Raw genomic sequence first — 24,140 nt, 5'->3', positions numbered from 1 at the left:
GAATATAGTCATTTTGTTAGGTATAGCATTGTAGGGTTGTTTTGTTTTGTTTTAATTGACAAGCTGGAGAGATGGCTCATCTGCCAAAACAAAAGTGACTGCTGCTCTTGCAGAGCACTTACCTGAGTTCAGTTTCTTACACCCGTGTTGGGCAACTCACAAAACTACCTGTAATTCCGGGTCCAGGGGGATCAACGATTCTGGCCTTCCAAGGCACCTGGACTCGGATGTACATAGCCCTACACAGACTTTCACAAACACATGATGCTTGGTTTGGTTTCCGACCCAGGGACGAGGGACCGAGGTGTGCATATTTTACATATCACAGCAGACCTGGCCTCCAGGTTCTCCCAGCATCCCTCAGTCCCTACCTGGCAAACCCTGTCCCCAATCCTGAACTTTCTAGCCCAGAGGCTGGGATGCCCTTCACACAGAAGATCTTTCCTATATAATACAGACATTTTGATCTCTCTCTCTCTCCCCCTCTATCTCTCTCTGCAGGACACTCTTTCTCTCTCTTTCCCTGTCTCCCCTTATCTCCCTACTTCCAGGGCCAGTGAACTTGTCCCCCTCCCCAAGAGAAGCCTTCCAATAAACCTGCCTTCAATATAATGTAATCTGGCTTGAATTGGCTCATTTCACCAGCAAAGAAATAATTTAACACACATAATTTTTTTTTTTTTGAGACAGGGTTTCTCTGTACAGCCCTGGCTGTCCTGGAACTCACTCTGTAGACCAGGCTGGCATCAAACTTAGAAATCCGCCTGCCTATGCCTCCCAAGTGCTGGGATCAATGGCATGCGCCACCCTCCCCCCCCCCCCCCCCGGTGCACATAATTTTTATGACTTATTTATTCTGTATTTGCAAGCTCTGGTGTCATAGTACGTATGCAGAATTCAGAGGCCAAGTAGCCATCGGCTCTGTCCTTCTACCAGGTGGGTCCTGGGGATCAAACTCAGATGGTTAGGTTTGGTGGCAGGTGCTCACATCTGCTGAGCTATCTCACCAGCCCTTACATCTATTTATTTATTTTAATTTTCAAGTTGAGGTCTCATGAATTGAAAGCTGGCCTCAGACTTATTATGTAAGATGACCTTGAGTCTCTGTTCTTCCTGCTTCTGCCTTGCCAATGCTAGGAGACTGGGTCGTGCTGTCTTATTTGGTTTCTTGAGTGGTGGAGATTGAACTCAGAGCCCTGTGCATGCTGAGCATTCCATCAACGGGCTACACCCCTAGCTAAAACAATCTTTATTATAACATTTAAAAACTAAAAACCTGGGGCTGGGGAGATGGCTCAGTGGTTAAGAGCACTGACTACTCTTCCAGAGGTCCTGAGTTCAATTCCCAGCAACCACATGGTGGCTCACAACCATCTGTAATGGGATCCGATGCCCTCTTCTGGTGTCTGAAGACAGCTACAGTGTACTCATAAAATAAACAAATAAATACATGATTTAAAAAAAGAAAAAAGAAAAATCAGCCGGGCATGGTGGCGCACGCCTTTAATCCCAGCACTTGGGAGGCAGAGGCAGGCAGATTTCTGAGTTCGAGGCCAGCCTGGTCTACAAAGTGAATTCCAGGACAGCCAGGGCTACACAGTGAAACCCTGTCTCGAAAAACCAAAAAAAGAAAAAGAAAAAAAGAAAAACCTGGGCTGGTGAGATGGCTCAGCAGGTAAGAGCACCCGATTGCTCTTCCAAAGGTCCTTAGTTCAAATCCCAGCAACCACATGGTGGCTCACAACCATCCTGAACAAGATCTGACTCCCTGTTCTGGTGTGTCTGAAGACAGCTACAGTGTACTTACATGTAATAAATAAATAAATCTTTAAAAAAAAAAAAAGAAAAGAAAAACCTGTTATGATGGTCGCTTTAATCCCAGCACTCAGGAGGCAGAGGCAGGTGAATCTCTGTGAGTTTGAGGCCAGCTCAGCCTACAAGAGACAGCCAGAGCTACATAGTGAGACCCTGTCTCAAATGAATAAATAAAATAAAAATAAACCATAAACCTGAAAAAGAGTCATAAACCTGAGAATATTTCTAATGAAAGTTGTGTAAGACTCTTACACTGAAAATTGTAAAATGTTGCCAACGTAAATGGAAAAAAGACGAACGAGAGGGAAGACTAAGCCATGGTCATGAACTCAGAAACAAAATACCGCTACGCCTTCCCAGCTCTTCTCTAAGATCCATGGAATCGAAATCAAATTTCCAACAGGACTGTAAAGGGCTTTCGCCCTCGAGTGCAAGCCGACAGTAACTATACCGTGATATCTCACAGGATAATGCCTTCATCTGCTGGGCTGTCTCACCAGCTCTTAATCTATTTATTTTAATTTAGTTTAATGAATTTACTCATTTTATTTATATCTCACAGTGTGTACACTGTAGAGTTATTGTAGGTATACGGTGTGCTGGCGTAAAGGTGGTGGGATGGAGAAGGCAGTCCACAAGAGCATCACCAGGACAGCCAATGACTGAAGAGGACAGCGCTCCGGCAAGCAGTTATTGGGCAAGGAGTCCCTGTGAAGCAGCTCCAGTTAGACAGGTTGTTGTTGTTGTTTGTTTGTTTTTAAATCAAGTGCGTAAAAGAAAACCCAGAAATTCTTCATGTTATATGTATTTCTGTTCAGGCATGCACTCTAGTGTAGAGTCCAGAGATGAAGGTAGAGTGTCTTCCTGCTATTTCTTCTCTACTAGGGATTGAACCCAGGGCCTCAAACAGCTACGTAAGTGCTGTGCGTGGAGTTCCTTCCTCAGCCCTCTTTGCATGTTACTATTATGATTATGCTTTAAGATGGGGTCTTATGCACCCCACACTGACCTCCGATTCATTACATAGCCAAGGGTGAGTTTACATCCCTGATCCTCCTGCCTCAGCTTCCAGAGGGCTGGGATAACAGGTGTGTACCACCACCTTTTATGGGGTACTAGAGATATAACACAGGGTATCATGCACACTAAGCTGGAACTCTACCAACTGAGCTACGTACCCAGCCCTTTCGCCTACCATAGAAAGCCATCTGACCGTGTCTATATTGAATCTGTTAAAGCCATTGCTTGGTCTCTATACTCTAAGGTGTAGGGCCCACAGTAGGAAGTGTGGAGGTCGAAAGAGACAAATACAAGCGTAGTTCCACCAAACTCTTCTAGATTTCTTTTTATTTAGTTATGTGTCTGTGTGAGTATATGCATACACTGGTTGCACAGACCTGTGCAGACAGAGGCCAAAAGATGTTGGGTTCCTCAGAGCTGGAGTTACAAATATTTGTGGCATTCCCAGTTTGTTCCATGGGTGCTGGGACTCAAATTCCATCCCTCACGACTGCACAGGAACCACTCCTAACCACTGAACCATCCCACCAACACTAAATGTATACCTAGCCCAAAAATTGGAAGCCAGGGAGATCAATCACAAACAGAAGAAAGCATAAACAAATTGTAGTGCAAGACCAAACATGTTCCCTCTTAACAGAGCCTAGCCAGACCACTGTACATATATTGATATATGGAGTCTATTCCTGCTGGAGGGCATCACTGTGATTAATTAGCATTGCCAAGGGAACTCCTTAATCCTGCATAAAATAAAGTTTGTTTTGGTTCCCCCTTTAAAAAAAAAAAAAGATAGGTTTTTCGTGGCCTCAGCAACCCAAAACGTGCTGCATACGGTTTGCATGTTTAATTAGCGATCCTTCTGTGCCTGCAGTTAGCACCACGACAATTAATAAAATAACTCCTTTAAAGCTCCATTTAGCTAGCAGAGGTGCACGGCCAGGTATAATGAATTCATCATGAATAAATCATGGCTGATTAACTATCTATTTGTTGCTAACACTTTACCCAACAGCTCCCACCTGAGCACAGCTAATGTCTCCAAGCCAGACCCCACTGGAAGCTGACAGTAACCAACTCCCGGGAAGTGGGCTTTTAAGCAGCAGGTATATGGTGCAGTCAGGGATCTTCTGAGCTTAGATGTCATCAGAGGTGACTGTCCTGGGAGCGGTGTAAATGGCCGATACATCTGGAAGGCCCAGGGCAAGGTGGGTCTCAAACTAACCCCTCACCTAGAGAGCTTGTTAAAAGTCAAAGTACTGGCCCCAGACCGCCGAGCTCCAGACACAGGTGATCTGGAACAGTGATTTTGCTTTTCTAGCAAGTTCCCACATGGTGCTGATGCTGACGGAGGGATCGCTCTCCAGGAGCCCCCTCCCCTTTCTCTTGTGCTAGGGACGACTTACGATTTCTGGGATTCCCGAGTCCTTTCTTTAGATTCTAACAGGTTTGGTGTAGTTTTTTGGCATTTGAAAGGGGGTCTCCGGAAGCTCATGCTGACTTCAAATTCACTGGCTACATAGCCGCAACAGGCCTTAAAATTCTGATCCTCCCACCTCTGTCCGACTAGTGCTGGGATTACGGGTGTGCACCCCTGTGCCTGACAGAATGGCAGTGAGTTTCCACAGTCCTTGTTCTCACCACCTTGTTTGAGGCTGAGCCTCTCTAGGTGTTTGCCACTGTACCTTCTATGCCAAACTAGTTGGCCTGGGAGTTTCGAGGTAGGTGGGGAGGGGTGGGGATTGGGGACGGAAGGATAGGGGTCGGTGTGAGGTGACTTCTTTCATCTTGACAAATGAATGCGGGACTCCAGCCACTTGTCATTGTGTGGATTACAGGTATCCAAACCGGCAAGGGCTTTACCCGCTGGACCACCCCCAGCTCACACAAAGGCATCCTTTCTTCTGTTCATTTTCTGAGTTTCTCCTAAGTTTTAGTGTAGATTGTTGTCTATACGCAGATGAGGGCAAGTAAAATATAAGGTTAGATCCTGTGATTGGACAGTGGAAAAAGAAGGTGGGCTGAGAGTTTTGCAGAGCAACAGAGAGGGAGACGGAGACAAGATGGAACCTATAGGAGAGGTAGATGAACTGGATCCACGTGGCTTGAAATGGCCACAGGTAGCTACGGATAGCACAGAAGAGCAGTAGAGTAAGATAGGGCAATTTGTCCAATTGAGGTGGGCAGCTTGTATCAATAACTCGAGTTTTGAGTTCTTTGAGTGGGCATTCTGGGGGTTGAGAATTTACTGTTATAAATCTGACTGATCAATTACAAGCACGAAAAAGTTTTTTTTTTTTTATTCATGCCTCGGGGGTTTAGAGCCAGTCTTGGCCGACTAGCCACAAGGGACAGATGATTGGGAATTTGAGCAGTCCAGCAGCAAGCGAGCTGAGTGAGCCTCGGGGAAATTGGGGATAGCCATGGGGGAGGGGAGACCACCGTGACTGGAGAGTAGTCGGAGATAGAGTAGATAGATTGTTTTTTAATAATTACACACAACAGATGACATCCAACATATAAAGTGAAAAAAATGAAAATTATTTTTATTACATTTATTTGTTTGGGGTATGCATGTATAGATGTAGATGTGTGCATGCTATAGCACCTATGTGTACGTAGGTCAGAGGACAGCATGTAGGAGTTGGGTCTCTGCTTCTACCACATGGGTCCCAGGATTCGAACTCAGGTTGTCAGCCTTGGCAGCAAGCATTTCAGCCACTCAGCAAGCCCCCAACTCTTTTTTTAACTCATTGAAATTACTCTACATTGTCCCCCAACATGAACTGTTTCATTTTGCTGACCTCACAGCCTATACAATCCTACATACCCCAGCGCTATAGCACAGCCTCTGATAGTTTTCAGTCTACTCGTCTTTCCTAGTATTATTACATCGGGAGATGGATTTCTGCATGTTGCTCAGGACCATACCCTGAACCAAGCAACTTCCATCTTCAGGAGTTCAGCTGTGCGCACTTGCCAAAGATCATGCCAGCTGGGCCTGGCGACTGTTTACATCTCCTCATAGAGGGATGGGGAGACCACGGGGCCTCCTCTGAGAATCCAACCACTCACTACCTCTTGTGCTATGCAACGCTGCCCTAATTGCAGAGGCTGGAGGACACAGGCCAGCAGAGATTAGGGGAGCTGGGCTCCATCTGTGCCACTATAGGAAGGTCACTATCGATGCTATGTAAAAGTCCTTCTGGTGCCACATTTTAGGGGATGGAACCCACACCGCTGTAAGGAAACCTTCACCTCTGCTCTGTAAAGAAGTCCGATAACTCATTGGTGCCCTAGGGGAACTTTGGTGGTGGTGTACTTTGGTTGGTCTTTGGAACCTTAGGGGGCGGAGAGAAAATGTTTTTTTGGCAACACAACATTTCTACACAGCTATTTATTCTTCTAAAGGGCTGTGAAATGCCCTAAGGTACCCACACCTCAATTGAAATGGCATCCTCTGACTCCTAATCAGTGCATCTCTCACTTTGATTGGCAGTCATGATCAAAAGAAGGGGCAGCATCTCTATCTGCTGTGGGGACTGAAGATGCACACACAGGCAGAGCCCAGAGCCCACCATCGGGAAAGGACTCTGGAGACACTACCGCACCTCCATCAGGTGTCTTCCCTTTTGGGTTCACACGACGACTGAACCAAGCTCTGTGCATTTGCTGTTGAGTTGGGTTGGGTTGGGTTCTGGGCTCTAGAGAAGACACCTTGTGGAGCAGTGGCCCCAAGCCCAGCAGGAGCATCTCTAGGCGGTCAGCGTGCCCTCCAAGACAATAACAGCTCCGCCCTTTATGTCAACGCGCCCATCAGGTCGCAGGGAAATGTCCAGCTCCCCTCCTCGGCGGGAACACTGAAAGGCTGAGGAGAAACAACCTGGTGCCAATCAAGAGCATTTCCCCTGGGATTTACCACCCAGGGCAGGGTTGACTGTAACAAACCCAGGACTCCTCCCAGGCCAGTTTCCAGGATAAATCCCTCCCCTTCCCCCGTGTCCGTGGCCCCTCCCACCTCCACCCCATTCTCCTGCAGCCCCAGAGGTCCACACACAGTGGCACACACACTGCTGGGCCTTCCTTCCTGGGCCTCTGAAAAGGTCCCACCTTCAGCTCTGATATGAATAGAGCTAGTTTGTTTCCTCATAGCATATTAAAGCAGTTGTATGTGCCAGGTCACAAAAGAGACACAGCCCTAGTCTTCCAGGGGCTCAGAAAGTAATTATACTCACCCAAAGGAGAGAAAAGGGGTTGTCCTTCTCAAAAGTTACATAGTAAGCTAATTAGACTCATCCAGCACTTATTAAGCACTTATTTGTGTTTGGGGAGGCTGGGGTGAAGAGGGCTGGGAGTGGGAGATCATTGAAGGGGAAATGTTACAGGGAAATTTCACATGAGTAATAATATCTTAGTATTTTTTGTTTTGGTTTTCTTTTTTTCTTCTTTTTCTTTTTTTTCCCCAGAGCTGAGGACCAATGAACCAGGGCCTTGTACTTGCTAGGCAAGCGCTCTACCACTGAGCTAAATCCCCAACCCCTGGTTTGCTTTTTTCAAGATAGGGTTTCACTGTGTAACTCTGGTTGTCCTGGACCACACTTTGTAGATCAAGCTGGCCAAGAATTCAGAGATCCGTCTGCCTCTGAGTGCTGGAATTAAAGATGTCAGTTACTACCAACCACCTCTTACTACATTTTTAAGAAGCTAGTGCATATGAGAATAGATACAAGCCTAAAATGAGGCAAATAAGAGATTTGAGCTGGGCATAATATTGCATAATCCCAGCCCTCGGGAGGTATTTGAGCTGGGTATAGTAGTGCACAATCCTAGCCCTCAAGAGGTATTTGAGCTGGGTATATAGTATTGCACAACCCCAGCCCTCAGGAGGTATTTGAGCTGGGTATAGTATTGTACAATCCCAGCCTTCAAGGAGGTATATGCAAATTTGAGGTCAACCTGGTCTATATAGCAAGATCTTGTTCCCAAAAGTTAAGGGATGAGGCTATGACTCTATGGTCAAACATTTGCAAAGCCTTGAATTTAACACCCAAGCATCCAATGAGAGAGGAGGACTCATCTTACCTTGCATCTCTTTCTTCCTGAGCTGCTGGGACCAGTAACTGCTGAGAACAGTGTGTGCAGATCCTGAAAAGACAGAAGCTCTGAGAACAAGCACAGAAAACAGAAATGGTGTGTCCCTAATTGTGTAAGTGATAATCACTGAGCCAGTTTGACTGAACCTTGGATGATCTAATCTTTTGTCAACTAGGCCACAGCAGAGTGTGGAGTAAGGAGTTAAACATACGGGTTTATAAATGGGTTCTCTCAAAATCCCTGGAATCTTTCATAGAGGTTTTTGAGGCCTATTTTAAGAATTTATGAGCTACAAAAGGAGTTTGAGACCAGATTAGGATACACAAAAATCTGTCAAGAAAAAGGAAAAGAAGAAGAAGGAAGAGGAAGAAGAGGAGAAGTAAAAACGCTGTAACTTTATAACTGGCTGAAAAAAATCTTTAGGTGATTTTTTTTTCTTTTTGTTTTTGGTTTTGTTTTTTTGTTTTGTTTTGTTTTTTGTTTTAGACAGGGTTTCTCTGTGTAGCCCTGTCTGTCCTGGAACTCATTCTGTAGACCAGGCTGGCCTTAAACTCAGAAATTCACCTGCCTCTGCCTCCCAAGTGCTGGGATTAAAGGCGCACCACTACTGACCGGCTAGGTGAATTTTCTTTTTTTTAAAAGGCTCTTTTCTCATCCACCAGACAAGCTTACTGAGTATTATGGGGTATCTAAGTATGGTAACCAGCATTCTGATTTTCCCAAACTGGACGCTAAAAGCTCCATGTCCCAGAACCCCTCAATCCCACTCCACCCTAGCCGGTCCGGAGACTTTTGCCATCTAGAAAACATCAAACATAAAGTAAAAAGTGCACTGTTTGTCAGTTACCGTCTGGAGAAGCAGCCGTGTGTATGCATGCAGCCCAGTGCCCTATAAGAGTGTGCTGGCTAGTTTTATGTCAACTTGACACAAGCTAAAGTCATTGGAAAGGCCAGAACCTCAACCGAGAAAATGCCTCCATTAGATCTGGCTGTAAGGCACTTTCTTAATTAGTGATAGATGGGGGGAGGGGGCAGCCCATTGTGGGTAGTGCCATCCCTGGGCTGGTGGTCCTGTGTTCTATAAGAAAGCAGGCTGAGCCGGGCGTGGTGGCGCACGCCTTTAATCCCAGCACTCGGGAGGCAGAGGCAGGCGGATTTCCGAGTTCGAGGCCAGCCTGGTCTACAAAGTGAGTTCCAGGACAGCCAGGGCTCAGAGAAACCCTGTCTCGAAAAACCAAAAAAAAAAAAAAAAAAAAGAAAGCAGGCTGAGCAAGCCATCAACTCCAGGTTCCTGCCCTGTGTGAGTTCCTGTGCTGTCTTACTTCAATGATGGATTACAGTGTGGAAGTATACACAGAATAAAACCCTTTCCTCCCCAACTTGCTTTTGGTCATGGTGTTTCATGATAGCAACATAAACCCTAACTAAAATCCATGGGGAGAGACTCAGTGGGTTTCATGGATGCTGTGGGCATTATTTCCCTGTGTCCTAAGTAATATGTTGTTGGACTTCCTGTTCATGGGTCTTGTTTTCTCAGAGAACTCAGTGAAGATCCCAGAGCCATCCCAGCTTTTAGCTCTTGGAGCCTCTGCTCAGCCTCTTTAAGCCCTGAACTCCATTTCCCCCAGCAGCCAGCTCCATCAGGCATCCCCACCCTTGGCTGCACAGACCACTGTTCTCCAAGCAGAAGTAGAGGGAATGACATCCCTGCCCATCTTTGATGCCTTTCCCCTGCTGCCAGCTGGAACAAGGACTGCAGATGTTAGCTTATGGCTCTAAGTGTACTGTAAAATATGAAGGTCCGAGGAAGTACCTCTGCAGTGGAGTGCTTGCCTAGTAAGCAAGGTGGGCCTGGGTCCATTCCCCAGTACAAGGAGGAGGAAGAGGAGAAAAACAGGCAGAGACTGAGCATAGTTTATGCTTATTGGGCATGTACTGTGTGCCAGACATTGGATTTTGTCCTGGACATGTGCTCTGATGACCTAACCCGCTGAGGTATTATTCACATCATATAGAGGAGGAACTGAGACTGTCAGGGGTTGTCACCTCTCCAGGTGAAAGGGGATAGGAAGGCCTGGCTGTCAGTCACCAGGTTTCGACCTACTGCAATGCTGCTTTTATTATTATTATTATTATTATTATTATTATTTGCTTTTATATTATTATTTTTTATTTATTCTCTCATACATTACATTCCTACCTCATTTCCCCCTCTCTACCCTCCCCCACAACTCTCTACCCTCCCCCACAACTCTCTACCTTCCCCCACAACTCTCTACCCTCCCCCACAACTCTCTACCCTCCCCCACAACTCTCTACCCTCCCCCACAACTCTCTACCCTCCCCCACAACTCTCTACCTTCCCCCACAACTACCTCCCATCTCCTCCGGGTCTACATTCCTGTTTCCCTTTAGAAAAGAGCAGGCCTCTCAAGGGATGTCAACCAAACATAGGGTAACAAATTACAGTAAGACTAGGCACCAACCCTCAAGGCTGGATGAGACAACCCAGCAGGAAGAAAAGGGTCCCAAGAACAGATGAAAGAGTCAGAGACAGCCCCGACTCCCACTGTTTGGAGTCGCACAGAAACACCAAGCAACACAGCCATAACCTATGCAGAGGCCCTAGCTCAGCCCCATACAAGCTCCCTGATGGTTGCTTCAGTCTCTGTGAGCCTCTAAGAGCCCTGGTTAGCTGGCTCTGTGGGCCAGGTTCCTGTGGTGTCCTCGACCCTCTGGCTCCTACAATCTTTCCTCTCCCTCTTAAGGATCTTCTCACAGAAGATTTCAGTTAAGGGGGAGAGGAAGAGAAAGATGGAAAAACAAAGGCAGCCCAAGCTGCCGGGCACAACAGCATGACCGACTGTGCACATCTGTAACCCCAGCACTTGGAAGGAAAAGGCAGGATCAGCAGGGGCCCAAAGGCATCCTTGCTCAGGTGCCAAGTTAGAGACCAGCCCAGGACACACAAAACCCTCTTTCAGAGAACAGATAGCAAGGATCTGCAATGTCAGAGAAGGCCATTTGTTTTCATTTCTTTCCTGTTGCTAGGATAAAATACCGGGACAAGACAACAACATAAGGAAGAGTTTACTCGAGCTCCCAGTTGAAGGTACAGCCCTTCACAGTTGGGATGTGGAGACAGCAGGAACTTTTTTTTTTTTTTTTTTTTTTTTTTTTGGTTTTTCGAGACAGGGTTTCTCTGTGTAGCCTTGGCTGTCCTGGAACTCACTTTGTAGACCAGGCTGGCCTCGAACTCAGAAATCCGCCTGCCTCTGCCTCCCGAGTGCTGGGATTAAAGGCGTGCGCCACCACGCCCGGCTGCGAGACAGCAGGAACTTGAAGCAGCTGCTCTCATCTCATCCACAGTAGAAGCCAGCAATGGATGCAGCTGCTCATCGGCCCCTCTCTCCATTTATCCAGCCCAGGGAATGACCCACAATTAAGATGGGCCTTCCCACTTGAATTATCGTCATCGAGAGAACCCCTCAGAGTCACGCTCAGAGGCCCAGAGTGTGTAGCCAGCTGTTTGTATTCCTCCAGTTCCCTGATTAAATCCCCCCTGATCTTGAGAGTACCTGTCACTGGGTCTTCAGCAATACCAACCCACGGCGCGAAGTATCTGGAGTAGAAGTCATATGGGGCCGTCTGCCCCCCAGGCTTTCCTTTGACAGTGAGGATGAGGCCTCTCACCTTCCCTGTCTTCTCAATTGCAGGCAGAGGCTCTGTGTTCACCTTCAGGCTCTCTAGAAAGGACCTTGAGCACAAACAGGATGGGTTAGGAATCAGCATCTCCACCCCACCCTACACACATGGGAAAGAGGTTGGACTGCGCCCAGATGGCTCAGCAGAGGGAAAGGAGAGCCTGCCCTGACATCTCCCTGAGAGAAAGAACTGGGTTGGGCCAAGCATGGCAGCAGATGCCTCTCATCCTGGCACTCTGGTGGCAGAGGCAGGTGGATCTCTGTGAGTGTGAGGCCAGCCTGATCTACACAGTGAGTTCCAGGCCAGCCAGAGCTACACAGAAGAAGAAAAAGGAAGGGAAGCCATGCTTTGGAGACAGCGCAGCCTGACCAAAGCAGAGCTGGAAATCTGGGTGCTGGCGTGTAGATGGTTAAACGTGGTGTTTACCTGTCATAAGAATCACTGAGCCGGACCAGGAGTTTTCGGGTATCTGGAGAGTACCGGATGTCCTGGACCAGGGTGTCACCTATGGCTGCCTGTGAAATAGATCAAAAATGCCTCAGAGGGCCAACAAGATAATTTAATGAGTGTAGGTACTTGCTGCCGAGCTTCATAACCTGAATTCAGTCACCCAAATCCAAACACAAGTTGCTCTCTGACATCCAACCCTACACTATGGCTTGCCTTGCATGCATGGAGCTGCATATACTGACCAGGCACAAGGATGCCTAGTTCATAGTTGAGCTGGAGAGATGGCTCTGTTCGTTAATGAAGTGCCTGCTTTGCAAGCATGAGGATCTGAGTTCGACTCCCACAATCCATCTTTGTAAAGCTAGGCGTGATGACCAACAGTTGTCATCTCACCCTTGGGGAGACAGAGATAGGAGGCTCCGTGGGGCTTTGCTGAGTAGCTAATGTAGCCCAATCAGTGAACTCCAGAACAACAAAAGCCCCTGCTTAAAGGTCTGGGGCTGGAGAGATGAGTAAGGTACTTGCTGTCAAGCATGAGGACCTGAGTTCGAATCCCCAGCACCCACATAAAAAGTCAGGTGAAGCCACATGCACGTACCTGTAAGGCCTGGTGATGGGGTGTGTGTGTGTAGGAGGGGTGGTGGTGACACAAGAGACTTTCTGGAGGCTGTAACCTTTTTTTAAAAAAAGATTTATTTATTTTATGTATATGAGTACATTATAGCTGTACAGATGGTTGTGAGCCACCATGTGTGGTTGCTGGGATTTGAACTCAGGACCTTCGGAAGAGCAGTCAGTGCTTTTAACCGCTGAGCCATCTCTCTAGCTTGGGTTGTATCCTTTTAATCTATTCATTTATATACTTATTTGTTTGTGTGCGTGTCTGTATGTGTTGTATATAGTTGTGTATGTGTGTGGGCTCAAGTGTGGAAGTCAGAGGACAAGTTGTAGGAACTGGCTTTCTCCTTTTGGTACCAGGCCCAGGCCCTGGGCAGGCAGGAGAGTGGTATGGTCCCCACCGCGTGACTTCTCCTCTAAGGACTGAGGCGCTCCAGGTCCCATGGCTGAGGCCCCTCAATGTGCTGTTGTGTAGCTGTTTCCTCCCAATTAAAATATCCCCCCTATGGGCTGGCAAGATGGCTCAGCGGGAAAAAGCACTGGCTGTTCTTCTGAAGGTCCTGAGTTCAAATCCCAGCCACCACATGGTGGCTCACAACCACCCGCCATGAGAGCTGATGCCCTCTTCTGAAGACAGCTACAGTGTACTTATGTAAAATAATAAATAAATCTTTGGGCCGGAGCAAACAGGGACTGAGTGAACCAATCCGCCTTTAATCCCAGCACTTGGGAGGCAGAGGCAGGTGGATTTCTGAGTTCGAGGCCAGCCTGGTCTACAAAGTGAGTTCCAGGATAGCCAGGACTATACAGAGAAACCCTGTCTCGAAAAACCAAACCAAACCAAACAAACAAAATTCCCTCCTGGAGAGAGGAACAAAGGCTCCTCAGACTCAAGAAGCTAAGGAAACCTGAGAAGTCCAGGAAATGCATAAAGTTACAAGGCTCACAGGGCTCCTCACAGGACTCATCCCAGGACTATAAAAGCAGCAGCTGTTAATCAGGAGAGGAGACTCTTGTTGAGGTTTGGCCTGTTGCTATGAAGATCACAAAGCTAAACTCTCTACCCAGAGGTCTAGGCCCTCAGTGACTTCTCCTGTTTACAAGCGTCTGTTGTGCACACCTTGTTCTTTGATAAAAACTACTGGTTAAATGAAATTGGCCAGAGATAGGAGGGGTGGGTTGGGAGTGAGCTGGTTGGAGGAGGAGAGAGGAAGAGGGAGAAGGAGGAGGAAGCTTCCATGAGGGGAGATGACCATGAGCGCATAGTCAGGAGAAACAGCAAGTATCTGGGGTACACCACTCGGGAGGTAGCCAGGCCTGCAGTTAGAAGAGTAGATTAGGGGTGACCCCTATGCTAGGGCCTTTCGGTGACTCAGCTCCTTCCCAGTCACTCACGCTGCTCACCAAGGGAGACTCCACGGAACCATTTCTCTGGTCTGCTCTGTGTGCCCTTCTAAGTCAGTCCCACAACAGGAGGAGGGAAAGAAATGGTCATACTCACTCCAGAGTGAAAGGGGGGGCTCTCAGCAGAATCCCAAATATGTTTTTCTCATGACCTCCTTTGCACTGATGTGGGTCCCGTCCTTCTTCACCTATGCATCTGGGGTTCTAGAACCTTCATGGGACAACTACAGTAGTTCAGCCATCTTCTTCATAATAATGATGGTGGTCATGCCAGCCACCAGTATTTTCCATCCTTCACCCCACCTTCTTTCTACACATTTCATGGACCGATCTTTTCTATAGAACATCCCAGTTCGGGTGCAGTAGTGGCTGTAGTAGTGGCGCAGCTGTAACCAACCACTAAGGTGTAAGCAACCACGTCCTCATTAGACTGGAGGCCTGTCTCACTGCATGGGACTCAGGCCTCACACTGCGCACCTGGTTAAGTGCCCATCACTGGAAGGTTATGGACCCTACAAGAGACCTACTCTTGTGGCTTTGGTAAATGAATATGTGTCACCCTACCTTCTAAAAGGGTCAGAGAATATAATAAAGGAGGAGGCAAGGAGAGTGAAAAGCCAGAGGACAGAAAGAGGGCAGTGGATGGCCGAGACATGGCTGCTACACTCAGGAGCTCATCACATCCCAGGAGCTGTGGCTAGCTGCAAATGAGTGGCTTGTGAGGCCCACAGTCTCCCTGATAGGCCAGTGGCAGTTAATGGCAACTGGAGAGGGTGTCATTTTGCCAGTGAAGTGGCCGCTGATAAACTGCCCAGATTCCAGCAAATGATGCTCACCACCACCCAGTGTTCATGCCGACAACTCAGTGGGACACACGCAAACACACACACACACACAGTTTAAAGTAGGGAAATTGTTGGGAAGAAGGGATTCAGTGGGGGCAGGGGAAGATATGTAGGGGGAGCAAAAAAGACCAGGATTTGTTGTATATGGGTATGAACTTGTATAGGAATTTGTAAAGACAAGCAAGGAAATCCCCAGCTCTCCTTCTTGTGATCCCACCCCACCCCACCCCACCCCAGGCTGACTTCTCCTACGCTTTCACTGCTCAAGGAGGCTGAGGAGGCAGTACCATCTTCATCACCGCCTCAGGCCTGCCTTTCTGTCTTTCTGCCGGCCCTAAACATACGGGTCTTACTCCTGTCCCACGAGGGTGGTTAGGTTGCTTAGAGTTAAGTCAAATGAGTTGAGTGTGATTGTATGAACCTGTAGTCCCAACACTTGATAGGAGGAGAATTGCAAGTTCAAGGCTAGCCTGGGCTACACCGTGAGGAAAGGACGATTACAACTCAGTGAACTTGGTCAGTCTACGTAAACACAGTGCTAACATTCTGACCTGGAATCACGCAGGTTCCCACGGCAAGGCCTGCACTGCCAGGAGGCCCATTTGATAGGATCACACATGTTAGAATGGAATAGTGTGAGGGAGAATTCTTAGTGCCTGTGAGAAAACGCCTCCGTTTCTTAAAAAACAATGTTCTCTAAATGTGCTTTGGGCCCCTCCCAGGTGTAGTTAATAGGAGCGAGTTTACTTCAAATTATTCATTACAACTGGTTATTATTTGTTTATATGTCTCTGTGGAAAAGCATGGTTTGGCCATGTGCAGCTTGTCCATGTGACTGTACACTTTAGTCATGTGACTTCTCTCTCTCCCTCTCTCTCCCTCTCTCTCCCTCTCTCCCCTCTTTCTTCTTCCTACTCCTCCTTCTCCTCCTCCTCCTCTCCCTTCCATCCCCATCCCCTCTCCTCATTTGTTTGTTTTTCAAAACAGTGTTTCTCTGTGTAGCCCTGGCTGTCCTAGAACTCACTCTGTAGACCAGGCTGGCCTTAAACTCATAGAAATCCACCTGTCTCTGCGTCCCTTTAATCTGCTGGGATTAAAGGCCTGCACCCACCACCCACCACCCACTCCAGGTGATTCTTAGCCCTCAGAGTGTATAGTGTCTGATGCTCTGAATAAAGTTGGCTATTACATGAGGCTTCAGTAGGCCTCGTTTTTTAGCCCCCACTACTCCTACTCCTCCACCTGCACACACACCCCTCTCCACACACACACATACTCCTAGGTTCACGCTGCCAATTTTAGCAGTAAACAACAATCACACCAGAGCTTTCTGTTCAAACATGAATAATTGACCAAACCACACAGGCCCTAACTGGATTCTTTTCACCCACCTTTATCAAGTTTTCAACTTCATGGAAGTCCTAGAAGGGAGGCAGAGATAAAGTCAGTGACGAACAGGAGAGCCATGGGCTTGAACGCGATCCGTGGCAGTAACTGCACACGTTAGCAGCCTATGAGAGTGCAGTAACTAGGAGCTAACCTGGGGAAAGGTTGGGTAGACAGGAAAGTCCAGGACTATCCCGTCTTCTGCTCTTCTGGCCTTTAGCTCCCCGCTCATTGTGACAAAGGTCAGGGTGCTGTTCGTGTTCTCTGGACATAGGAAGGGTCAAAGGTCAGGAAAATAAGCTTGGTATCGGGACCCTCCACCCTGCCAGTACACAGATTCAAGGCAAGTGACCTACCACTGAGCTACTGACCCAGCCAACTTTATTATCTATCTATCTATCTATCTATCTATCTATTTATTTATTTTGGTTTTTTGAGACAGGGTTTCTCTGTGTAATCCTGGCCATCCTAGAACTCATTCTGTAAGACCAGGCTAGCCTCGAACTCAGAAATCCACCTGCCTCTGCCTTCCAAGTGCTGGGATTACAGGCATGGGCCACCACTGCCCAGCGCCCAGCTAACTTTAAATATTTTTTATTATTATTTAATTTCTTTTTCAAGACAAGATCTTAACTATGAAGTCCCCACTAGCCTGGAACTCCCTATGTAGGTCAGGCTAGTTTTGAACTCACAAAGATCCGTCTGCTTCTATCTCTGGAGTGCTGGTGGAGCATACATGGAATGCAGTACTAGGAACATCGAGGCAGGAAGTCAGGAGCACAGGGTATGCAATAGCTACACAGAGAATCCAGGGCAAGCCTGGGCCATAAAAATACCTGTCTCAAAAAACAGACATCCGGGAGCCAAGTGTGGTGGCACACACCTTTAATCCCAGCTCTGGAGGTAGAGGCCGAAGATCGCTGCTAGAGATCTAGCCTAGTCCACAGATTAAGTTCCAAGACAGCCAGGGCCACCTAGCTCAGAAAACAAACAAACAAACAAACAACAAACCAAAACCAAGAAACTACATATACACACACATGCATAGATACAAGCATACAAAAAAAAAAAAAATCCACATTACTGATTTTGTGAAACAGCACAGCCGCAGAGGCCAGCGTGGCATGGCCGCACAAGGGGACTTCACTCACTGGTGTAAACCATCTCAGTCCAAAGCGAGAGCCTTCAGAGGAGGAAAAGCCAAAGGAACACAAGTCAGCCCCCACGCAGGCTTTCCAGCTTTCAGACTTTCCTAAATCTCTCGATGGTGTGGCTAACAGCGAACTGTGGTCAAATGACCAGTGCAGACATCCACAGGCTCCCTGCAGTTAGGTGTAGAGCCGAAACTGTAGGCTCACCAACACCCTCTTAGTCCATTTGGGTTGCTATAGAAGAACCCAACAGTTTGGGTGACTCTTCAAGAGAAATTCTCTGTTATAGGTCTGATGGTTTGGAAGTTCACCGCCTAGGGGCTGGCACTTGCTAAGCACCTTCTTACTACATCAGCTCCGGGCAGGCACAGCCACAAGAGGGCACCCAATACCCATGTCAGATCTATCCTGTCCTGAGATCCCAAACACTCTCAAAGATGTCAACTGTCATCTCCTTTTAGGCCCAGCTACCCACATGCTGCCCTGGGGACCCACTTTCAACAACTGCACTTAGGTGGTGGGGGACACCTTAAGCTATACATTTAGACTTAACTTCAGTATACCCTCTCCTAGATGAGAAGACCCAAGGGTGCTGTCAGCATGCAAATAACACATGAACATCTCCCTGAAACCTCCCTCGCCGCCACCCAGGAATAAACGAAGAAACATGCACTTACTTTGTGTGAAGCTGTCAGTCGGCTGCAGTTTCCTGATGAAAGCCGTTTCTGAGAGGTTCATCTCCCTCGCAGTTTGCTGATGGGCATCTTCCTCCAGTGTCTAATTAGGAACAAGCGGTTATTGAGACTTTGGACTCCCTGGTGTGGCAAGCTCTCTGTTAGTTAACATAGCAGTTTACTTTCAACGTCTGAAGCTCAAGTTACGTGTGGAGGCAAATTTATAGAGCAACTTTTCAGATGCTATACAAATGAAAAGACCTCAGTGTATTATCAAGTAAAAGGTCCCGTGTTACAGGGAATCAATTCTAGGGCTTCTTGCATCACTGGGCTATGGTCCCAGGCATTTATCCATTTATTTCTTTATGCCTCACAGTTGGATCTTATAGAGGCATTCTCATTCTCTCTCTCTCTCTCTCTCTCTCTCTCTGTCTCTCTCTGTCTCTCTGTCTCTCTCTGTCTCTCTCTCTCTCTGTCTCTCTCTCTCTCTCTCTCTCTCTCTCCCTCCCTCTCTCGTGTGCATGGTTATTTTGATTGCATATGTGTCTGGAACAGGAGTTACAATTGAGAGCTGCCATGTGGGTGCTAGGAACAGAACACTTGTCCTTTGGAAGAGCAGCCAGTTCTCTTAACTATTGAGCCATCTCTCCAGCCCCTAATTTTACATTTAAAAAAAAAAAGATATTACATTTATGGGGGGCGGGGCTGGGTGTGTGTGCTTGAGGTCAGAAGAAAGGGTGTGGAAGCTGGCTCTGTCCTCCCACTGTGTGGGAGGCCATGAGTCTTAGCAGCAAGTGGTTTTACTTAAGGGACCCATCTTACCAGCCCCTCTGTTCTTCCTTATAAAGTTAAAGACACCAGTCCTTACAAAGTGCTTCTCTAGTGCCAACACATGACTGCACTTGTATGCCAACCAGTTAATTTAATATTCCCGGGCATACAGGCTGTGGTATGCACATGGAGGTCAGAGAATAACCTTTCAGCTCTCGAATTCCACCTGTAAGTGGGCTCTGGGATCTGAACTCAGGTCGTCATGCTTGCGCACAACAAGCACCTCCACTGGCCGAGCCGTGTTGCTGACCCTTCAAGCAGGCAGGCAAGCAAACCGAGAAGGGTGGTGCTTGCTTACAGTCCCACTGCCAGGGAGATGGAGACAGAAAGGTTCAGTTAAAGTTTTACGGTTAACAGTGCTGCTGTTTGTCCAGAGGACCTGTAACTTTAGCTCCCCTCCCCTCTGGCCTCCGTGGGCGTCTGCACACAGGTGGCATAACCCACACGCACACACACACACACGTAAAGGAAAACACACAGCTTTAGAATTTTATATAAGCGATGGAATATATTTTAATTGCATTTCTTTTAGAAGTAGGGAGAGGAGTCTTTCCAGTCCAGTGCTTATTGATGTTCGTGCTCTGGAGATGAAAAGGGTTTTAGAGAAACCGTGCAAATTTTTATTACCTGGGGAAGACTGGAAATTAAAATTCTTCAAATCTCAAGACTACTACAAGGCTGCAGAGAGAGAGCTTGTCCTTGTCGCGTACCCCATCCCCACAGCTGCCAAATACGTATTTCTCATTGGAGCAGGAGTGTGGAACCGCCAGTCACTTTTCACCCACAGTCAGGAAGCGTGGGCCATCATCTTTATTTAATTATTTATTAATTAAATTCATTAATTATTTATTAGTTTAAATTAAATATGTATTTAGTGAGAGAGAAGGGGGAAAGAGAGAGTAGGCACAGGTACACAGGTCAGAGGACAACTTCCTAGTGACTGTCGAAACAGAAGGCAGGGCCGCTGTTGTTTCTGCCACCACACAGTGTGGTCCAGCTTGACTGGACCGCAAGCTTCCAGATGATTCTCTGATCTCCCGCTCATCCATTACTGTGAGGATGCTGGGGTTACAGGTGCCTTCGACGTAGATGTTGGGAATTGGACCATGGTGAACTGATTATGTGTGGCTCCCCCAACCCCCAGCTTCACCCACTCCGATTTTCTCCCTTTGTGCAGTCAAAGATTCCCACCCATGAAACTCTATATTGTCCTTTGTCCACACAGCTTGGCCCTGGAAACCTGACTGGGGAGATGAAGGAATGAAGAAATGACAGGCACACACACAGAAGAGCTGGGATGGGTGGACTGTGCTCGCTCTGACAGAGGGCGCCTACCACTCAACACGGAAGCTCTGCATGATCATCCTGTATAGCAGGGGAGGAGGGGCCAGCCAGTGTCAGTGTCACGGCTCTATGGGGAAGAGTCTTATATGTGACCAAACCAGAATAGGAAGCTGCAGTCCCAACACTCTGTAAGCATCCGCACACAGACCAGGGGAAAGCTTTGTCACTCTCCTGAGCCTCACCTCTTTCTCCGAGCACCATGATCCCTGACCCGGCTCTGCTCACATCACAGGATGCATGCTCACCCCGGACTTTATCTACTGCCCACAGTGCTGCCCACAGTTACAGTGGGTCTTTCCTATACCAGAACCTCATCTGAGGCCTCTCTCACAGAAGCGTCAAGAGATGTGCCACCAAGGCCACTCTAGTGCCTGTCAAGTTGACTATGAATATAAAGCATCATAGGAAGGACCCTGCTTCTTACTATCCAGGAAATGACACAACATTCATCCAGAAGGCCAAGGGATAGTTAATTATTATAATTAGTATATTTAGCAATTATTCTAATAAAAAAATCCCATTAGCACTCATTGTAATCTAAGAACTATGTGGGCTTTTTTTTTTTTTTTTAAATTCAGCTAACTCACTGATTTGGGGGCCGTGGCACACTTGTGCAGCCGGGGGATGACTTGGCAGGAGGAGGTTGTCTGTGTCCACTCTGTGGCTCCCAGGAATTGAACTCTGGTCTTCAGGCTTGGCGCCAAGGACCTTTACCTGCTGAGCCAGCATGGGAGCCGCAAAAGAGCTATTTACAAAAGGAAGAGTTTTGGCAAACTAACTTTTCCACAGAGTAAAGATCAGTTCCTTGCCTCTCCTTAATTCTTTGCCGGTGCCTTATTTTCTTGATCCTAAAGAGATTTTTAATATATTTTGACAATTATTTTAAGAGAGAGAATGAGTGTCTGTGTGTCAGTCAATACACTTGAGCATAGAGCCTTTGGAGATCGGGAGAGAGAAAGTGCAGACGTGTCTGTGTGTGTTTGTGTGTGTACAAGTGCATGTGTGTGTGTCTGGGTTTGTGTGTGTATGTGTGTGTTTGGGTTTGTACACATGAATGCAGTGCCCTCAGAGGTCAGAAGAAAGTGTCAGTCCGATCTCCGGGAGCTGGAGCCACAGGCAGTTGTAAGTGTCCCACATGGGTGTGAGGAATGGAACATAAGTCCTTTGCGAGAGCAGTAGCCACTCTGAAACAATGAGCCTTCAGCCTTCAAGAGAACTTCTAAATGTCTGGGGAACAGGAAAGGTTAAAGCCAGGAATGATGGCCGGCAGCTGTAACCCAGGCACTAAGGAGGTTGAGGGAGCTTAAGGCCAGCCCACCTCAGACCTTCTCCCAACCCCTATGAGAGAGTCCCTAAAGTAAGATTCAAAGGTAGCTGCGACCATATCTAGTCATAAAACTAAATTCTGGCAGCTAGCAGGAACCCATCCCCCTACGCTTTTATGTTTATTTGCTTATTTATTTTTGATCCTGTAAGATGAGTTTCTTCACATAGCCCAGGCTGACCTAGGATCTGCTATGTAGTCCAGGCTGGCTTCAGACTCATGATCTCCTGCCTTCTCCTTTGGAACACCAGAGTTGCAGGCATGAGCCCCGACTCCCAGCTGCTGCCAGGTTCCCTGCCTGGGAGTCTCTGTGGCTCTGACCCAGTCTAGGCACAGCCGTTCCCTCATAACCTGAAGACATGGCCATCAGCGACGTGACACAGAACACTAGCCAAAGTGGCAAACACGCAGGACAGCCTCACGTCTTTTACAGACGTCAAGGGCTCTACACACAATCTGGAAGTTCAGGCATGGCCCTTGAGAACCGCGTACTCACGCTCTCCAGGAGACAGACTGCGGCAGGATTGCCCCGGAAAGCTGTCTCTGTGAACGCATCTGCTATGAAGATCGGGAGTTTCATTTTCCTCGCTGGCTCTGTCTGAGGGCTCCCTGCCCTGCTCAGAGCCCGTTTCACTTCCAGCTGTTGAAAAAAAAAGTTAAAGTTTTACTGGTGCAGACTTGGTTCCCAGACTGAAAGCCAAACAATCGTGCCAATATACCTTTAGAGATACCAATCCTCTAACAAGTTTTAGCATTTGTATTGAATGACCTTTGACCTTTGCAGAGTAGCTCAGTGAGGGGCAGGTAAGCACTTGCTTGGCACGCACAAAGCCCAGGCTCTATTTCCCCATTGACCCTTACACAGGGCATGGTGGCACACATCTGTGATCTTAGCACAACGAAGCAGAGGCAAGAACAGAAAGGCTCAAGGCCATCTTTGGCTACGCAGGGAGTTCCAAGCCAGCCTGGGATACAGGAGACCCCATCTCAAAGCAATAAAAGTTTACCAATTTACACAGTATATGAACATTTACTGTGCTTATTAATCTGACAGGTAAAAAGCAATCATCGGGTTTTCATCGGCAGAAAACATCACATCACCTTCTTACCACATCTTAATTTTTTTTTTTAAAACTGGGTCTTACTATGCAGCCTTTATTGAACTGGATCTTAAGGCTGGCCTTGAACTCAGAGATCTGCCTACTTCTGCCTTCCCAGTCCTGGGATTAAAGTCCCATGCCACCACAACCAACTTACCTTTTCCCCTTTTGAAATCACATAGCTGCTAGAGGAGCCCCAGGCACACCTTATCTATTAAAGTGATTTAAGAAGTAATTACTGGGCTCACATCCAACTGGAGGGAGCATGGAGGACAAACAGGAGGATTTGTTTTCAAGTGTCATCTGCGAGGGCGTGTCTCCATCGACAGCAGGATCGTTTTTCTCACTGCGTTTCAGGGTGTTTATGCGGTTGTTTGGAGATTTCATTGTAAATCACCGTTGTTCTATCAGATAGCAGGAGTCAGCACAGAAAGGAGACAAAGCTTCTATTTTGACACAGGTTCCCCGTACGCAAGGCTGGAATGGAGCCCAGTGAATGTTCTGGGTCATCTTGTTTACCTGATCTGTGGGCCCCGGGATCTTGACCTCGTTGGCCGTGACCTCTCTGTGGAACCTACACAGGTCTTCAGCCTCCTGCTCCGGCTGCTGAATAGCTAGGATTAGGCTCTGTCTCCCCCTGGCAGTGGGCTTCACAAGCTTGTGAGCCAGGCTCAGTGGCACTGGTCTGTGGTACCAGGAGTCTGGAGACTGCAACAGGCCTGCCTTGAGTTCAAGGCCAGCCTTGGGATATTTAAAAGTAGCTTTTATTCACCAGTTGTAATTGTCATCTCAGAGGCTTACTGCCTCAGTCTGCTCACCCAGGTCTAGGCCTGGAAGCTTCTAGCTTCCATACAATCTAATTGAGGCCTAGAATGTTTTCAGCCTCTGAGACTTGCTGCTGAATAAGTTCACAACTTTCTTGTTCTCTCTGAATTCTAGCTGGCTGGTTCAACTCAGCTGTTCTGGCTCAAACTCTTCTCCCACCTGACTGATTCAATCTGGCTTCTTCTCAAGTCTCTGATTTTTTTTTTCCCCCTCTGTTTGGTGTCAAACTAACTCTGGCAATCTGTTCTAATCTTCTGGCTCGTTCTCATTCGCTTGCTCATTCTGTCTTTACCTGTGTTTAGCTTGTTCTCTCTTTAGTCTGTCTCTGTAAAACTCTCCCAGTAAAACTGCCTCTTTACTCCCTCTCTTGGCTGCTCCCCATGAACTCCACTGTATTCCTGTACTGTATTCTCTTCCTCCTGTCCCTTAAGTAGCTTCTCTTTCCTCTCCTCTTGAGAGTTGGGCGTATCCTATTCTGTCAAATCTTTCTCTGATTTTTCACTTTGTCTGTCACTCAGATGGATATCACTTTCAAACATAGGCGCTTCCTTCTACAG

The 24,140-nt window shown here is 47.4% G+C and overlaps 1 protein-coding gene across 1 annotated transcript; it reads right to left on the bottom strand.

Moving 5' to 3' along the window:
• Nucleotides 1–5,352: 5,352 nt before the first annotated feature.
• LOC110302783 (phenazine biosynthesis-like domain-containing protein 1) lies at nucleotides 5,353–22,298 on the bottom strand. The gene is made up of 9 exons (XM_029482394.2): nucleotides 22,155–22,298; nucleotides 18,163–18,262; nucleotides 17,419–17,517; nucleotides 16,489–16,598; nucleotides 16,340–16,369; nucleotides 12,058–12,146; nucleotides 11,505–11,683; nucleotides 7,915–7,977; nucleotides 5,353–6,700 (listed from the first exon to the last, which is right to left on the bottom strand). The coding sequence occupies exons 1-9, from the start codon at nucleotides 22,236–22,238 to the stop codon at nucleotides 6,588–6,590; spliced, it is 867 nt and encodes a 288-aa protein (XP_029338254.1). The 5' UTR covers nucleotides 22,239–22,298; the 3' UTR covers nucleotides 5,353–6,587.
• Nucleotides 22,299–24,140: the final 1,842 nt, after the last annotated feature.

The sequence above is a fragment of the Mus caroli genome, unplaced genomic scaffold (genome assembly GCF_978045245.1).
Source record: "Mus caroli unplaced genomic scaffold, Mus_caroli_1 scaffold_9, whole genome shotgun sequence".
In the NCBI taxonomy this organism is placed as follows: domain Eukaryota; kingdom Metazoa; phylum Chordata; class Mammalia; order Rodentia; family Muridae; genus Mus; species Mus caroli.
The sequence above is the reverse complement of the archived record's forward strand: the minus strand, read 5'-3'. Positions and strand labels throughout refer to the sequence as shown.